The following is an 18,433-nucleotide window of genomic DNA, read 5'->3' as shown; positions in this document are numbered from 1 at the left end:
CCGGCAGGGGCCCGAAGATATATCTGCTCAACATCTCTGTGGGATGATGAGGTTGGAGCGCAGACACTAAACTCTAACTGCTCCCGTAATAAACATTTCAATCGCCGGCTTCCTGACTGAATTGGAATCGCAGTTTGCCTTGTTTTCTCCTCGTTAGAACTGTATGTGAATTCTTGGATACCTCAGTGGGCTAAATTTAAATTGAATTTTCCTTTTGTTGATTATTTTGGCAGTGTCCACCCTGGAGCTGATTACTTGCTGGCAGTGTCTTCATAAATTCTAACGAGTGTGCACTGCCAAAGCCACTTGGCTGGTTTTGCTCTGGTACAGACTGGTTTGTCACATTTCTGTTTCAGAATGGAGACTTTCTGACCCACTGGCCACAGGAATCATATTAGTGCTGGCTCGCTTTAATCGTCCCCGGGTTCTCCACGTTGCTCAGTGGTCTGCATCCATGGTCTTAACACGGTTGCAAAAACCTGTATTAAATAGAGGAGTCATACATTATGTGCGTGGCTTGGAGAAACCACGTCCATGAGAAGGTATTTCACGACTTCGCTTTGATTTCAGTGTTATAGAGTGTAAGGATGCACGGGGCAGCACATGGCCAAGAGGAGAGGGAACTTGGCTTGTAACTGAAAGGTTGCCTGTTTGAGTCCCTGCCAGGTCAAGGGGGAACCCCTGAGTAAGGTTCCCAATCCCTACTGCTCATTGGGAATTATAGACACATTGACCTGAGCCACATCCAGTGTACTCCTAATGCCAGTCCAAGAAATGCCTAAAATGTGTAAATCTCTAGAATGGCCATCAGGGGGCGACTCTGGATTTATTATGTTGTTTATTCGACCCTTTTTCGTATCCTTTATAGCCCCTTTTCCACCTATGGTCCCAGTTCGCCTCTACATGGTTTAGATTGGTTTTCCACTACAAAATAGTACCTATCAACGTGGGCAGGGTCATCAACTGACGTGACTTTGTTTTACATGCGTGTGTTTTACACACAAACAAATGACTAATCAGTGCTGTTTTCAGTGTAATTGAATCATAAGAATCAGTTAATTACGAGTGTCTGTTCAGTACTTCCTCCATCGTACCAGGAAACGAAAACTGTGCAGTCGAGCAAGTTGAGCCGTATTTACATAGATTTTATATATGTATATATACATATATATATATATATATACACATATATATGTAGACATGTGTTTACCTTATTTAAAAGAGTAAGATATGCTAATATTGTGCACCTTTTTGATTTCATGCACTTGTGATGCACCTGAGATATTTTTTATTTAAAATACTTACAGCTAATACGTTTTTAAAGCACAAAGGACAAAGGATAGGTACGACCAAAATAATTGTATTGCTAATTTAAAAAATAATGTACTTTTTAAATGTGTCCTCACCTGCTGTTTACTGGCTTCAGGAAATGTCTGGTCCAGCAAAATGCCTTGGTTTGAAAATGTGGCCCAACTGACTTTGTGATTGAATAGTCCTGCTTCACAGCGTTTGATTAACAAGTTTGATTAACATCGTGCTGAAAGGTTGTTATTATATAATTAAATGGCTTAAACTTCAAGTGTCATTTAAGTTGCCAGGTGAAGAGCTATTCATTTTCAAAAGTGAACATTTTTCTCTCCATTGCAGCGGCATAACATAAATGACAAACAAAAAGAAACAAACGGTTCTAGGAAATCTAAAAAACGTCATTTAAAGTGAGTCATATTCAAAGGTTCCACTGAGGAGGGAAGTGGGTTGTTTGAATGGACGTTTTCTGTGAAGGCCGTGAAGTCTGACTCTTTTGAAAGACACTGTCACTGCTTTTGAATTTCCACTCAGCAGGATGAATGCATGGCCTGAAATGTCAATGACAGACTGACGGTAGATGAATCTGACATTCAGAGCTGTTTCAAGGTCGTGCGCCATTAAACAACACGTTGTCATTTTCATGATGTAGACGCTATTGCATCCATTGTTTCTCTGAGCTGTAGGTGTCACATACAGGCCCAGTGTCCACACGCAGGAGACAGTAGAAGTGATGTAAAGTGTTTGCAGCGGAGAGCCTCTTTTTCACTGTAAGTCAGTCACAGGTGAGTGTGATCTAGAAATGCAGGAGAAGCAGAATGATGGATATTTATTAAACGGAGCGAGAGTGACTGCTGAAGAGCAGCCGCTGCGGGACTGTGCAGTCTGAAAGAAGCAGCCGTACGATCACGTTACCAGAGAGAAGTAGGACAGTGCAGGATTTAATGGGCCGCTTTGGGACGGCAAAGTCAATATTGATCAGTCGCTTCTTGATCTGAGATGTGAAGAGTATTAAGTTCACATGAACACACATTCATCCCTCAGTTGGAAACATGTAGACTTGAAATGCAGATGACCAGATGTCTTGTTAGTCAGTGCTGGCAGAATGAATCATTTTCGCGTGATATGAATTATATAATTTGGGATTATAGGCAAAAATGCATGTTATCTTTTGACTAACTTTCCTGTCCTTTGCTGCCAATAGCGTTGCCCTCCCTCCTCCCTTTAGCTCCAGGAAGTGAATAATTTTACAGTAATATGTATTATATATTATGGGATTATAGACCCTGATGCATTAATATGTTAAAGCTGCTGTCAGCAGTGTCGTCCATTTTGTGACTTTTACCAAACATAATCTCGTATTTGTTGATAATATTAATCCCAATATTCACTTTAACCAAAGTGATAAGAATATTGTTATGTCAGTCTGACACTTGAAAGTACTCAGGTAGTTTTGTCAACATGTGGCACATTTAGCAGCAATAATCCTCCAAAAAGCAAACACAGTTGCGAGTCGTACTTTTTTTTGAGGTTGTCACACAGAGCAGTGATGGGGAGGACTTCCTTTCTTATGATCATTGTTATTCTTCTTGGTGTTTTGTGGTAGATTAGTCATTAGTTATTTTCTTTTATTTCCTTGGGACCTGCAGTGTTGACTTGAAAATCCACACTCACTAAACAACTGCATCCGAGGACAGCGAGTGAACAGCCAATCAAATGGAAAAGACCAAAAATCTAATCCTGTGCAGAAATTCAAAGGAGCTATTCAATATTCACGTCAGTGTGGAAATGAAGCTTATTGTCTTTCTGATTGCTGCAAATACAAGAAATAAGAGCAGTCTCTGGGGAAATAAAGCAGACTTCATCCGACTCTACCTGTCCTCCACTCTCGTCTCCTCCTGCAGGACATACAGAAATATTCATTACATGCATGGGGAGTTCTCTCCAGCAGCTCGTATTGATCCGGCCTCTCCCGTTCCACTGTAGGTATTGATCACATCGACTGTGCATTTTTAAAAGTCTGTAATGAGGCGCACATTGTGCTGAGTTTCCTGCCAGACTCTGGCTGTATGATGTTAAAGGTCAAATCCAGCACAGATGGAGTTTCTGTTCATTTCCCACTGTGCGGCTTGTTTCTTATTGTGCATGTACAGAGTCGTTTCTGCTCCGCCATAAAATAAATAGGTCACTTCTCACATCCTTCTATCATAATATGTAGCCTTTCATGGCCACTTACTGTTAAAAGTACGTGTATATAGGTTGACATTGTTATCTGAAATGTAACTATAGAGCTCCAAACACATTTATGTCAACAATGCTCTTGTGTGAGCAAGTTTATGACAGTGTATACGAAGTATCAGTGTCGTATCTTTCAGTTTCCATTAAGAAAAGGATGTAGGAAGTCAGCAGAAGGAACACACTCTCTCCCAGATGATGTTATTCACACATATCTGGAGGAGGGGAGGAAACAAATGTCCACCAAGCATCAGAGGACATTTTGAGACATTTGGACACCAGAATTGTTAGTGTGTCTTTCCATACGGTATTTTTACAAAGGTCGATGTTTTCCTTGCCCTTCTAAACGGGACGTGTGAATGCGCAACCGAACTTTGATGCACATCGAAGAAACAAACTTCGGTCCGCCTAAAAACGTAGGTCTCAGTTCACTTCAAGTGAACCAAATGCAGGAAGCGGACTACAACACAACACAGGGCATTGCGAGTAAACAAAACCAAACCACGTGCATGTATGACAAAAGTTGCCCTGCATTAACCGACAGATTAGCAAGTTTTCTTTTTCATTCTTGATGCAGTGCCGCCTCAGGCTAGGAGGGGAACACGTTATTCAAAAGTGCAGTGTCTAGCGGACTATAGGGGTGACCGCTACCTTAAAAAGACTCCAACGTGCCACCGACTTGTTAAACATTCCTTTATTATAAATAGATCCTTTGTATAAAAAACTAGCATGCTTCAGGTCAACCATGGCATTTAGACAATTCACAACCAAAAGCTACAGTTCATTTAGCCGAAAAAACAGCGATGGACTCATCCCATAATGCAGGTCAATGGACGGACGACATGAGACAAGAATCAGAAAATTTCACAACCACTATTTTTTTTTTTTTTCCCGTTAAAACGAACAGTTAGAATTACAACAAATACGTTTGGTCTCCACAAATTCTTTTTTCTTTTTCTTCTTTTTTTAAGACTTTTTTTTATTTTTACTTTTTCAGGTCACCGTCCTGCTTTTTCGTGGTCTCGGAGAGTTGCGATCTCAGGGTTTGGGCGCTGCTCAGGGGGCCTCTGTTATCTGTGAACACAAAGACACCACAGATGTGTTGGTACAGTTAGTTGCTCTGTTTGTTTCAGTTTGTTCAGAGCGTCTCCGTCTTTGCACTCTGGTGACATCCCCGTCTTTGTCTGACACAAGTCTTTTTGTTAAGGGCGTCCTTGCTTGAGGCCTTTTGTATTCTCACATCGCGTGGTTGGTGTAGCTCACGTAGGTGGTTTTTGTTGGTGGCACTGAGGAGAGAAAAGAAAAAAAGTCAAACTGAAACGTCACTTACCTTCAACATTGCTGCAGGACAAGATGTATAATAAAGTGAATGGCTATTAGTAAGCTATTTATCACAATGATAAATAATGAAGTCCAGTGTGGACCCCACACCTGCACAGTGTTTAAAACAGAATTCTTTTTTTTTAATTGAACAGCTTTGAAGTCATTGTCATGGTTAAATGAGGACTGTCTCCACTCCTCTACTGTCTGTTAGTGGAAAACCAGCCTCGCCGCCCCAGAGTGTCAGCAGTGAGTAAAGCAGTAGACAATGGATGGATGTTTATGGTGGCGTCATAAAAATATGAACTGTGTGTGTGTGTGTGGGATAAACAGCCTGTAAAAAATGTATGGATTCTGTTACGATATACACTAAAGTGCTTCTCCTTTGAAACACACACACACACATTATTTGAATGTTGCAAATATGTGTGTGTGTGTGTGTGTGTGTGACATATCTGACAGATTATAAACAGTAAAATTGGTAAAATATAATTTTTGGAACAAGGGCCTTTCTGTTTCCTCCCACAGTCCATAAACATGCAGATTAGGGGATTAGGCAAATTGGACACTCTAAATTGACCCTAGCTGTGAGTGTGACAGTGGGTGGTTGGTTGTCTCTATGTGTCCCTGTGATGGACGGGCGAACTGTCCAGGGTGTACCCCGCCTATCGCCCTGTGTCAGCTGAGATTGGCAGAGCGTCATGTGGAGGATAAAGCGGTTGACGATGGTATGTGAAGAAAACAGATAAGACCCCGTGGCTCAGTGGCTGTCCGCGGCTCATGTGGGCCGCTTGGTTGCTGTAATCTGATAACAGATTAGGTACTAAATGTAAGACATTCCTTAGAGCCCACTCGCCGCTTATGCATCCAGTTAGAACCAGGCCTTAGAAAGTCCTCTAAACTGCCCAGCGAACCAGGCACCGACTGCACCACCCAAGCTGAAACTGCTCCTAAATCTGTCACTCAGCCCATCTGACCTGTCCGTATGCCATCTGTCTGCATTCACGGATGCCTGGGAGCACCAGGGGCTGTCCACCTTCCCAGCTTCTCAGTGTAGTGAGCATTGTTTTTAGTGGCTCTGTCTGTCTGTCTGTCTGTCTGTCTGTCTGTGTTCCCGCCAATAAGACCAACAGAGGCCGACAGAGTCTTGCTGCGTGAATGGGGTGAAGTCTGCCATCTCTGATTGCCTTGTTATTGTTGCCATCCACCAGTTCTTGCCCTCCCAGGAAATGAAGCCGCCCTCCAGAAGAGGAGCTTCCTTCTCTGCGGTCCACTCCAAAGACAGGGCACACATTTAAGTTGATTCTTCTAAAATCGATTGTCTGTCAGTGCTCACCTCGTATACAATAAAATATGCAGTTAGCTGCATACCTGAGGACATTTTAGTTTACAGCAAGCTAGACACTTACTAGATACATGGTATTTTCTGAGGGTGAAATCAGAGAGTCAAGTTATTTTACTGACTATAAAGATAATATAATCTAAGCGACTCCCACTGAGCACCTTGTGAGATAAAAGAGAAGGTTCCGCCTTGTGTAAGGATGAAAAGTAAAGCTGGCATGAGCTGCTGCTTGTTAGATAAACAAATTACTTCAGTCAGCACATCGTTGACAAGTAAAAAAAAGAAAGAAAAAAGAAAGAAATCACAATTTTTCTGCTGATGGAAAGAGAAGCGTCTTTGAAGTGTAAGTCTGAGCAGTAAACAGTTTGACTTCAGCACATCTGGTCTCCGGCGACGTCTAAATATCAACTTCCTGTTAAATCCTCATTATTGAGGAGAGGCTTCACTTTGAACACTTCACCTCCAGACAGTGCACATCAATAGGCTTTCCAGAGAAAGCGACGATGTTTCTCCTCACGGTGACTGTGTGCAGAGTCATTTACATCTCTCTCTCTCTCTCTCTCTCTCTCTCTCCCTCCCTCTCTCTCACTCAGAGAGAAAGAAATGCACCTGTCATTAAAGCAAACTGCAGGCATGTGCACATTAATGTTTACCCTTCCCCAAACTAAATCACTCATCACATCCATTTTTAATCTTAAAAGGCTTATTCTAAGACTATGAAAGCCAATGTTTTATTTTAATGCAATTACACAGCAGGCCTCACCTGTAAACTTTCAATCTCAATGCAACTTCTAAGTGAAATTAAGGTTTCAATTAGGGATACATGATATAATCCGCGTTGGCAGATATTAGCTTAAAAATGTATTATTGGATATCAGCTAATGACAACAGTGGGGCACAGGGAAAAACCTACATATATATATATATATATATGTATAAGTTTATATATACATATGTATATATATAAGTCTAATATCGTGCATCCCTAGTTTCAATGAATGAGTGAGTCCTAAATGCGTTACGGCCAGGACTTTTAAACCGTGATGACTAACCAAACGACCCCTCCCCTCCACTCACCACTGGCCTCCACACCCTCGCACAGCTCCGTCTTGACTTCGCCGTTCGGCCGCTCGGCCGCCAGATGCGACAGCTTGCTGGTCATGGTGGCGGCGGTGACAATGGCCTTGAAGCTGCGCTTGCGTTTGGGGACGTTCTGCTCCGGGTGGAAGATGATAATGTACACCTTTGGCATGTAAAGCATTCCCAGAGAGACGGAGGCGCTGAGGCTGAGGGAGACGGTCAGCGTGGCCGTCTGGATGTACATCTGAGGAGTAAACGGTGACAAAGGACAATGAGGTTCAGGTTGCTGTAACAATCTTTAGCGCTGTAGGCGTTGTTCACACAGAAACATAGAGAAACAGAACAAAATCATTTCTGTCAATCGTTTCAAGGAAATATCGTCATCCACACAGCAAAAAGACTCTAAAAAGTGTAGTACATATGCCGGGCCTGCATGTGGCGCTGCTGCAGAAATGCTACAATGTATACAGTCTTAAAGACAACATGAAGAAAGTCAGGGCAACTCAAGAAAGACAAGTTTTCATTCAGCAAATAGACATAACAAACTCCAAACACAAGAAGAGGAAGACAATGACGATGAGCACAAGAGAGAGGAGGGACTGTGACATTATTGTTTTCCTAAGTTTGCATATTGGTCGTCTACACCAGTGTTTCTCAGTCCTGGTCCTCGGGACCCACTGTCCTGCACGTATTCCAGGTTTCCTTGCTCCAGCACACCTGATTCGTATGAATGGGTCGTTATCAGGCTTCTGCAGAGCTTGTTGACGAGCTAACCATTTGAATCAAGTGTGCTAGAGCAAGGAAACCTGGAATACATGCAGGACAGCAGGGCTCCCAAAACACCGTTTCACCTAGACTCACTCATTTACCTTCTGTAAAATGCCTGTGGTCTGAAAAAGTATTGTGGAATCTGACAAAACAGATAATAGGTGCTCAGTACAGCTGCCTGTTTCATATGCACTTCTCTTTTTGCACCAGTGGTAAGTACAACTATAATCACTTAAAACACAAACCATACAAATGCAGCGATTAAAGTGAGAAAGCTCTTGCGGCGATTCCTCGTCTCACCTTGTTAAAGCTGATCTGTGTGTAACAGCTGTTCCCAGGAGGGGACTAACTGTGGGAGCTCCATCATGAGAGCAGTTGGGTGATCATTAGCTCATGATAAGGGGGTTATTATGCTCAGTTGTAGCTCTATTTTTATTCTGGGACTTAACTGGACTCATTTTGATTAACTCACTGTTTAAAAAGCCCACTTGTCTCTGAGTGGATAACTTCTGTAAGTTCATTAAAAGTGATTCAACTTTAACTAGTGCCAAAACCGTGAAGGTAATTAACTTTTGACTAAGACAATGGGACCTAACAATACACACACACACACACACACACATAAGGTTTGTTAATGGTAAAATGGTCTGAATTTATACAAAAAGCTGCTTTGCCTTGGAAACTATCAACATGCAGACTATCAGAGCCAGGAATCAAACCCACAACCTTCCAACTGAAAGGCCACCAGCGCATAAGCTAACATACTCAAAATACCAAACCAACTGAGGTGGAAAAAACATTCACCGTCGAAAAACAGCATCAACAAAAAAACTCAAACAAACAATAATAATAATAACTGAGTGGGAGTGCGCGGCGAGCAGATTCTGCAATCTCAACAATTAAACCAAATGTGACACATCACAGTTAAACCATTCACCGCAACACATGGCGATGCAGTTAGACTTGGCTCCGACGGCTCTGCTCTTTAGATGGTGGACCGGCCAAGTCGTGTGCTGAGCCAACACAGAAAGAGCAATACATGCAAGACACTCAACAACAGCCTTAATTAGCTTCATTCTCTGATGAAAGTCGCGATTCAGGACAGAATCTGATGAAATGTGTAGAAGTGTAAGTGTTCAACCATAAACATATGTATATATATATATATATATATATATATACTTCCATTCAATCTTTATTAGCTCTGCCAAAGAGGTTATACCTTTGGCCGGGTTTGTCAGTCTGGCTCTTGGAAGCGTGAGTCAAAAAGGTGTACGATGTAGTTTAAATCCAAAGAAGAAATTATTAGATGTTGCAAACAAATAGTTGGAAACTAAGTGACCTTGGCAGATGTTTTCCCTGATTTGTCAATATTAACGTAGCAGGAGGAAAAGTTTAGACATCCTTCCTTCTGCTTCACAGACTTACGAAACAAAATGGAAGCAGACAAGAAAAAAAAGACTTGAACGCGTTCCCAGATGAGTTTGAGGCTTCAGTGTGTGAGCTGCTGCAGCGAATGTCAGCACAGGGAGAGTGGAGATATTGGAGCAGAGAAGGTAGCTGCTGCTCAAAGCCAGACCGAGAAGGAGTCACATTCACTGGACACTGTGCTTAAAAGCATCTGTGGGCTCTCAGCTGTGAGAGAGAACATTAAAGTTGTGCTTTGTATTCTCTCGTCACCTCCGCTGATGCTGCTGAAACTCGTTTTGAGGTGGAAACCAATCGTCTGCAGCGGGAGGAAGACACATTTGGCTCAGCTCATTTATCAGGGAGGGAGAACGAGACCACATACACGTACTGTGCAGTGTTCAGCCAGGCGGCGGGAACCTCGGTTTCCTCTCCGCCCTGCAGCATCTGTCGCGGCACACCTGCGCACGGGGGTTATCAAACAAGACAACGCTGCCTACCTCACCTGCATCGCCATGGCAACTGCTTCATGCAAGGTGAAGCCTGGGTTATCAGCCCCTCTGACTGAGAGTCAAATGGCAGGCGGGAAATCCTCTGCAGGGTATCCCCACCAGGGCTCACATGCCAGGAGGAGATGTGGCGACAGATGGCGAGCAGGACCCCAGACGCTCGGGAAACAACGGTGGCTGTGATGCCAGTAACGCATCAAGGAATCATTATGAAAATGTATTAAGTCATTTGTGGGCCTGAGAGGAAAAAGAAAACACCCTTAAGTGATTTATGTGGCTTCTCCCCTCACAAGCTGTTATTATAACCTCCAGTATAATGTGCATTATCAAAGTCAGAGCCTGAAGCGGAGGGGAAAAGAAAGGAGGTACTGCAAGGCCAACTCATGGACGACAGCTCAGGCGGAGTGATGAAGCGCTCTGGGATGTGCGTGTGGTGTATTGAGCACAGAACTGACGGGTTAAGGTGAATACACATACTTTCTTTTGTCAGAGAGGCGTCCCGTCCACACGGAGGACCTGAAAACTTCTAGTAACTAAAGTCAGTCACTGTCTCGTCTTCAGAGATTAGTGCAAAAAATGTTGAATCATAAAATAAAGAGAGGAGAAAACAAAACATCCACAGCTTGTTCCTGTCTGTGACTTTAGGTTTATGACAGAAAGCCGCAAGGTGGTTTATATAAAAACATTTAAAAAGTCAGCGGGGGTATGGAAAGTCGCTAAAAATGCACACGGAAACGACACGAAACGTACGTTTCATTGTGTCTCCGTGTGTGATATTATATCTGTAATGTGTACAACTTCTTCTCTGTTTTTGGAGTAACGTTAGGCATCAGCACTACAGCGCTTTCAGTCGTTTCAGGGGGTTCCGCGCGCACGGAGACATTCCCTGAAAAGACATTTCTTTTGTGCCGTTTCTGTCTGGACGTGGCCTACGTCCTACTACGCCAGGTTTATTCACGACACGTGATTTAAACTCATAAACAGCTTGCCAATATAAGACCAACTTTAAGTAAACTCGTTCCAATCCAACTGCCAATGATCAAAGAATTTGACATAGCCATAAAAACAACAAAGTATTTGTAACTCAGTGGAATTATCTCCTCATCTATCTATCCCACTGACCGACACTACTATCACAAAGGCCGACTGCAGTGTGCTCATCTGAACTGATCGTGGTTTTTGGAGATGCACTGTAGCCTACAGGTCTCCATCTGCTTCACTCATCTGCAGCTGTGATGGAGGCACTCAAAGACTCACCACTAGCACACGGCCTCTGTGTAGTTAATCCACTCCACTTAAATGTGGCCCATTCTCTCAGCGAAAGCCTACTTATTTTAAACTCAAGCAGACATAACCTTCTTAAATGTTATATTCTGTGTTGGCACACACTGTACTTCAGTGCCTTTTGCAGCACAGGCAGATCCAATTATATGGCAAAGAATGTGGTATTTACTGCAGCATTTATGTCACTCATCTGTTATTTGAGTGAGAGTGAAGCCTGGAGTGAAATGCTATATCCCAGAATGAAGCAAAATTGAATGTTTCTTTAAGTTATAAAGAGAAAAATAGGACACTACATGTCTGGGGAAAAGTGTATGTGTCGTTAATTACTGCAGATGCATTTTTCGGTTTGTTTTTACCTCTTTAATTTACTCAAAATTATAATTAGATCCTTCACTGGATTCTTACTGACAAACTCATCAAGCTGTGATCATTTTATAGAAAGGCATCACTTGAAATGAAACCCCACTGTGTTTTTATGAAATTAAGAAACACGCTCTAAAGATACAAACATACAACATCAGGCGGCAGATCCTCGAGACCTCGAGGCTCACGCTGGAGCTGACTTTAAACCCTCAGCTACAAAACTGTCCCGTTTGTCCAGAAGGACAATGTCAACCAAACAAAGCAGAGTTACAACCCGGAGGCCAACACGCACACGCACGCACGCACGCACACACACTTCAGCCCCCTGCTGCCTCCTGAAATTCTATCCATGAAAAGAACAAGGTGCTGAGGCCCAGTGTCTATGATTTAAGAACATCCACATAACAAGGACGACATTATGTCGCAGCCACAGTAGCGACATAATCAACTACTACTCTCATTTTCTGATTTTTTAGAAATATTTGTTTATTAATCGATTACTAAATTAATCGACAACTATTTAGATAATCGATTCATTGGTTCAAAGCTTTTTTCATGATTAAAACAAGATTTCCGATCGTTTCAGTTTCTCAAATGTCAGTATTTTCTTCATTTCTTTGCTCTGGATAACCAAGAAATCATTAAAAGTGAATCTTTGTTTTTTTGTTTTGTGCACAAAGAATAGAGAGAATTGAGAATATTGTGAAAGCTTGTTTTTTATGGACCAAACTAACAAAATAAATGTTAGTTGCAGCTTTAGATTAACATATATAGATAGATGTGTGTGTATTATGTGTTTATATATGTATATTAACTCAGTCATTCATTCATTCATTCATGAGTACAGGCCAAATATCACTAAAACACAGGGATTGACAAACAATAGGAATTATCCCTCTTTAAGAAACAGAAACAGTAGTTCACCCAAATGAGGATTTAATTCAGGAAACCTTAAAGATATGCAAGAGGCATGTGGTTATTTAAGCACTTAATGTCTCTTTAATATTAGCAAATGCCATGACAACTATATATTATTTCTTATTCATACGGTGGCAGTGGGATCTTTGACAGTTTTAACAGTCTTTAACTTTTTTTTAAGACATTAGGATTCAGCTCATTCCTCCCTGCTCATCTCTTTGTCTGTGTCAGCTATAAACTGCTAAGATTTCATCTTCACTTGGCCCAGAGTAACCTCTTCTCTTACACTAAATAAAAATATAATGCTGCTTAAACGACAGCAATGGATGGCAAGCAGCAACATGGCTGTGGCTCATATTGACTTTCTCTCAACAGGTCTGAGACTCCAGCCGTTAAGCAGCAGAGCAAAGCCGATCACTTCTCTCTCTGAAGGAATCAGCACCAGGTTTCTACGCAATGAATCACAAGAGACACGCAGCGTAGATTGTGTCGTCCAGTCTCCCCGTACATCATGAAATGATAGTTTTTACTGTACAAACGAGACGAATTCTTTGATATCTTTTCTCATCTAGACCCACACAAAGAAAAGGTCAGGTCTGACAGTATTCTCCGCTTGGTGGATCCTGTTTGCAGATGAATGACGCAGCACACAGTGTTACATCATTTCAGACACAGAAAAATCAAAAACACACAAAAAAGTTACAAAGTGCAGCTTAAATAAACATTCCTGTGATACATTTCTGTGTCAAAATCTTCCAAATGAAAGCTATATTATATTGTAGAGCTGCAACTAATGAAACAAGTATTTGTTTTGTACTTGTTTGGCTCACAAACCAAAATTCTTCAGTTCTAATGATTTTGTTGTCCTTTTTGCACATTACTCCAACCCTGTTAAAAAAGTACCCAAGTAACTTTTTACTTGAACTTGAGTACATTTTTAGACCAGTACTTTCACTTGTTCCTAAGTAGTATATATATGAGAGAGTAGAATATTTCAGTGCTCTTTCCACCTCTGCTTAAAGGAAGAGTCCAACGTCAAAGTTGAGGAGGGACAGCTGGGAGATGCGGGAGAGAAACATCCTTCACCTCCAGCGCTGCTTGATTTCCACGTATATGGTCGTCACATGTGCGCTGTGTGGTTTCAACTTTCACTGCATTGCACTGGAGATGTAAAATCCATGTTTCAGAGAGGAGTGCTAGTTTTTATATCCCATCAGTGTGAAGTGGCCATAGGTGCTGATAACAACAGTAATAATATCACTGTGGGCATATTAATATGATGAATTACCTCATCAGTTGAGGTCAGAGGAGTGTGGGGAACTGCAGTGGGTGGAAGCTGCATGTTAATTTTCTTTTGGATATCAAAGCCTGGTTCATTATGTATGGAGGCAGCATGACTTTCTCCCAGCGGCCCTGGCTTCTCTCCGTCTACCTGCCTCCTCATGCAGCCGGTGTTGCATTCAAGGCCTTGCCCCCTCTGATGTGTTTATAATTCATTCTTGGCTTCCTCTCCCTTCCGAGTTTGGCCTCAGCTGTAGCCGGCGCACAGCTGGCTGCTGCTCTACTGTAAGTAATGTAAGCAAGTGAGAGCCCTGCTCCAGATTCGCAGCACAACCGAAAAGGCGCTTACTCCGTTTCCACAACAAAGATTCCCTTTCATCCACATAAATAAATTAGTGAAAGCACTCTAAGGTGGTTATATTTTTGGCTACGTCCGCCTGTTGCTCTCCCGGGCTGTTTTTGAGAAGCATAACCAAAAAGTGTGCTGTGGGATATGATGGCTATGTAGGAAACAGCAGCCATGCAGTGATTTCTATTGTTCACTAGACACTAGACAAACAGTATCTTACAGTTTTAGCCTGGACATCAGAGCGTTTTCCTCACACAGTTGACATGTCACATGTGTAGATAATTAAAGGTCCAGTGTATAAAATGTAGGTGAAATTATTTCCATTTGGCAGAAATTAAAGTGTACAATCACCTGATTGTATGAACTATTATTGTATGTTGTTATCATAATACCAGAAGCCGGATCAGCTCTATTGAGACAGCCATGTTTTTACAGTAGCCCACAATGGACAACTAAACATCATATGAGTTTTGATCAGTCATGTATAAAATACCTAAAATGTATACTTGTGTAAAAGTACAAGTACAACATCAAGACTCGAAAAGCTCTATATATAAATACAGACCATTTACCATCTCTTCTTTTTCTGATTTTATTTGGTAGTAACGAGTAACAAAGACAGTTAGAGGAAATCTAAAAGTTGCTATTAATATAAATAAAGTACATGTACATGAATGTTGTACTTACGTACAGTAACAAAGTATTTGCACCTTGTTACATTACAACACTGGTTTTGATGCCAACTACATCGATTCTACATCACACTTGGAAGAGAAGTGTGAGGTGAGGGATATTTAGCTGTAACATGAAACTTTACTAATAAATGCTGCTAAATGTTACATCGTGTACCTTTAACGTCATTCATTCATCATTCAGATTCATTCATTCATGCTATCAACCACACCTGTGCTTTCCCTCCTCGGACACGACACACCAAAGTTTTCATCCAATGTTTTGGTTTTTTGAATGTATCCCAGCCACATGCTATTCTGACCTTGTCTGGTTCCACTTGTGCCGACATTCAGCTCCTTCACGGTTATTTAAATGTCTCCAGTTATTGACCTTTGAGAGAATATTCCCCTCCTTCATTACCACCATTACAACAGACAATTTATTATTACTACCGTGAAGTAAAAGGCGTGTTTTCACGTCTTCATTTTCAGCTACAATTTAATAAAATAAAAAATAAAGTATTTTTAAAATACTTCTATGTGGAGGCAAACTGGGCTTCAGTGAAGAAATGCAAAGCAGATTTGTCTGTGTGATTGTTGCTGCAAACCAATTTCTACATCGGGACAGATTTAGTAAATGAATGAACAGGTGTTTATCGTTCATTTTCATTGTGATGTTATGGGGCATGTGACATTATTTTCATGTTCATAGCAACCAGGAGTCACCAGTGTTCAGTGAAAAATTAGCCGTTTGTTCCGTTGGTCTCCACAATTAACAACGTGGACGCCCTGAGGTTTAAACCTATTATGTCGGCTGTTTTCTCTGTGTTATGATCTGGGTAAATGTTCCCTTTCTTTTAGCAGCACGTTTCTATCTGCAGACTTGTGTTCTCTCAAATAGACTCGTCATCACTGAAACCACTGCTGGGCATTTCTGGTCCAGAATAGACAATTCCAACCAGTTCTTCACTTGTTTGTGCAACAAAAATAACCCAAGCACAAAAGGGGAGTGAGTTACTTGCTGCACTGTGCAGCATTTCTCAGCAACTGGCTCGGGAGGATAGTATCACCTGTCTGATGTTGATGTAGTGCTTGATCTTGACATGAATTTGCCCAGAGCAGTGAAAACAGAAGGGAAGCCGCAACTTGCTCTGTGTTGAACATGTTTAAATTATGTCAACATGCATGTAAACCCTGCAGCTTTATCAATCCACTTCATAATTTAACAGTGATGACAGGAAAAATGAGACGCGCTGACTGCACTGTGTAAATGTTGGAGGGACTTTCCATGTTTGATCTTCATCCTCTGTACATACAAGGAGGCTTGTGATTGGTCCCATATTTATGGAGGAGGTGTCACGAAAAATGTTCAGACCTGAACCTAGAGCAGGGGTGTCAAACATACGGCCCGGGGGCCAAAACCGGCCCGCCAGAGGGTCCAATCCGGCCCACACAAATTTCACACTACGATAACAATCTAAACGTAATGTCAAATGCAATATTTTTCACTTCCAGATACCTGTGACTAAATGTTTGTGCCTTTATGTAAATAGTACATTTAGGCATGATATTGTTGAAATTGCACTTATATTTCTCAAGAAATGTCATGTTTTGTAAAAATATCCTTCAGTAAATGTAAAACAAACGAGAAAAAACAAAGGAGTTATTGTTGTTCATAGGTTATTATGCTATTATTTTACTATTTTTACTGGTCCGGACCACTTGAGATCAAATTGTGCTGTATGTGGCCCCTGAACAAAAATGAGTTTGACACCCCTGACCTCGAGGATCATTTTCAGGTTTTTTTCTGAAAATTTGAATGAAAGGGAAGGTCAACGAGACAGTAATGAAGCTCTGAGGATAGTGACAGGATGTGGCAGAGCTAAAGGTGCTGAGATTTTCATTGGGAAGTGACCAGGATGGACCGGATTAGAAATGAGCATACAGTATTCAAGAGACAGCAGGTAGAACGGTTTGGAGATCAAGTGTGAGAGAGTCAAGGTTGAGGCGGTGCAGAGATAAGAGACGGGGATTATATTGGACAAGGGATGTTAAAGATGGAGCAAAAGAGAAAAAGAAGAAGACCACAGAGAAGGACCAATGATGTTGTGAAGGAGGACATGGTGTAACAGAAGAGGACACAAGGGATGGAACAAGATGGAGGCAGATGATCCACCGTGACAACCCCTAAAGGGAGGAGCCAAAAGATGAAGAAGAAGAAAGTTTGTATTTCAGCTTGAAGAATTTTCCTGTCCTTCATGGGTTCTAAATGTCCAGAGAATTGAATTGAGGCCAGTTGCATGTTCTATAAATCACCGTGTGAAGTGACTCAGCAAATCACATCGGTGAATTCCAACTGGCATTTGGAGTGGCTTCAGTGAGTGAAAAACAAACACCACCAGAGAGATGGAGAACAGACTGATAATCTGGGGAAAAGTGGGACAAGCTACTTCACATGGGGTGATCTGCAGAGAGAAAAGTAGACACTACAAACACCTTTTTCCCTCCTAAAATTAGACATTTTAGTTGAAGTCTTTAAATGTGCATTTTAAGTGCTTGTTTCTTTTCAGTATATGGGCTATATTTGACTTGGTACGGGGAAAGAACACTTCATTTATAATCCTTCCAGTTCAAATGGAATAGTTACACTACAACTGCATTTCAGGCAGTTAAACATGATCCACATGTTTAAATATACAATATATTTTTAAAGATTAAAGTGTTCTTTAGACCTATTCGGACAGGATTAGTTTTACATAGGGAGGAGGGGTAAAATAATTATTACCAGATCTGCCATGTCAGTAATCATTAATGGAAAATGTCAGTAAAGATTAAAGTGACTTTTACCTGGGGGAAAAAGGTGTGGACAAAATTACCCCAGGTCATACTAATCCGGTCCGAATAGGGCTTTAGTTTTCAATGTGTTCCTGTGTCCCCAACAGCACACCACATTGGTCGCAAGTGAAGTCAAAGTTAATGAGCTGAGGTTGTTTTTCAGCACATGCCCAGGTCAAGAAATTGAAATCAAGAAATCAAGCTGGTGAAAATCGGGGAAATGTTTGAGCATGTCCCAACGGAGCTAACTTCCATCTGGTCTGTACACATCTTCATGGAAACCCTTCAAATTGTTTTTTTCTCCTGAAAGACAAATGTCTTGCTATTGGAAAAGCCTGGGATCCCGATCAAAGCTTCACGCAGTCAGATGTCATTTCAGATTTAAAGCGTTCCTAAATAAATCTATTAAAGTCAAACAAAACCCTTAATGTTTTAAACAGAAGCAGCAGAAAAAGACTGATCAACTTTATTTCGAGGAAAGCTCAGTGAGTCGCTGCACCTGTCTGCCAGATCCCCCAACAGACATGATAATGAGCAAAATCCTCCATCTGGCAGCTCAGTTTCAGCCAGCTCAGCCCAAAAACACCCCCCAAAAAAACTGTTGTCTAAATGTGCTAAAGTTAATTCTGTTCTAATTAGTTCCGTGTGACATGGTGTGTTTAGTAAAAAAAAGAGACCTGTCTCCAAAAGCAAATGCAGACATAACACACACTGATGTAAACATTATCACGACATACACTATTAGCTTTGCAAATCTTGTGCATTT

At 41.5% G+C, this 18,433-nt stretch overlaps 2 protein-coding genes across 6 annotated transcripts in view; both read right to left on the bottom strand.

Moving 5' to 3' along the window:
- Nucleotides 1-18,433, bottom strand: part of LOC122776381 (receptor-type tyrosine-protein phosphatase zeta-like) — a 940,026-nt gene that overhangs the window by 85,798 nt on the left and 835,795 nt on the right. The window lies entirely within an intron of this gene.
- Nucleotides 4,220-18,433, bottom strand: part of LOC122776390 (metabotropic glutamate receptor 8-like) — an 81,004-nt gene continuing 66,790 nt past the window's right edge. For both annotated transcript variants that reach the window (XM_044036906.1, XM_044036907.1), the window contains exons 10-11: nt 7,280-7,526; nt 4,220-4,826 (exon numbers count right to left, since the gene is read on the bottom strand). In XM_044036906.1, the coding sequence (XP_043892841.1) occupies nt 4,777-4,826; nt 7,280-7,526 (297 nt within the window). In that variant the 3' untranslated portion in view covers nt 4,220-4,776. The remainder of the gene's footprint in view (nt 4,827-7,279; nt 7,527-18,433) is intronic.

This window comes from Solea senegalensis, linkage group LG10 (genome assembly GCF_019176455.1).
Source record: "Solea senegalensis isolate Sse05_10M linkage group LG10, IFAPA_SoseM_1, whole genome shotgun sequence".
Classification (NCBI taxonomy): domain Eukaryota; kingdom Metazoa; phylum Chordata; class Actinopteri; order Pleuronectiformes; family Soleidae; genus Solea; species Solea senegalensis.
The sequence above is the reverse complement of the archived record's forward strand: the minus strand, read 5'-3'. Positions and strand labels throughout refer to the sequence as shown.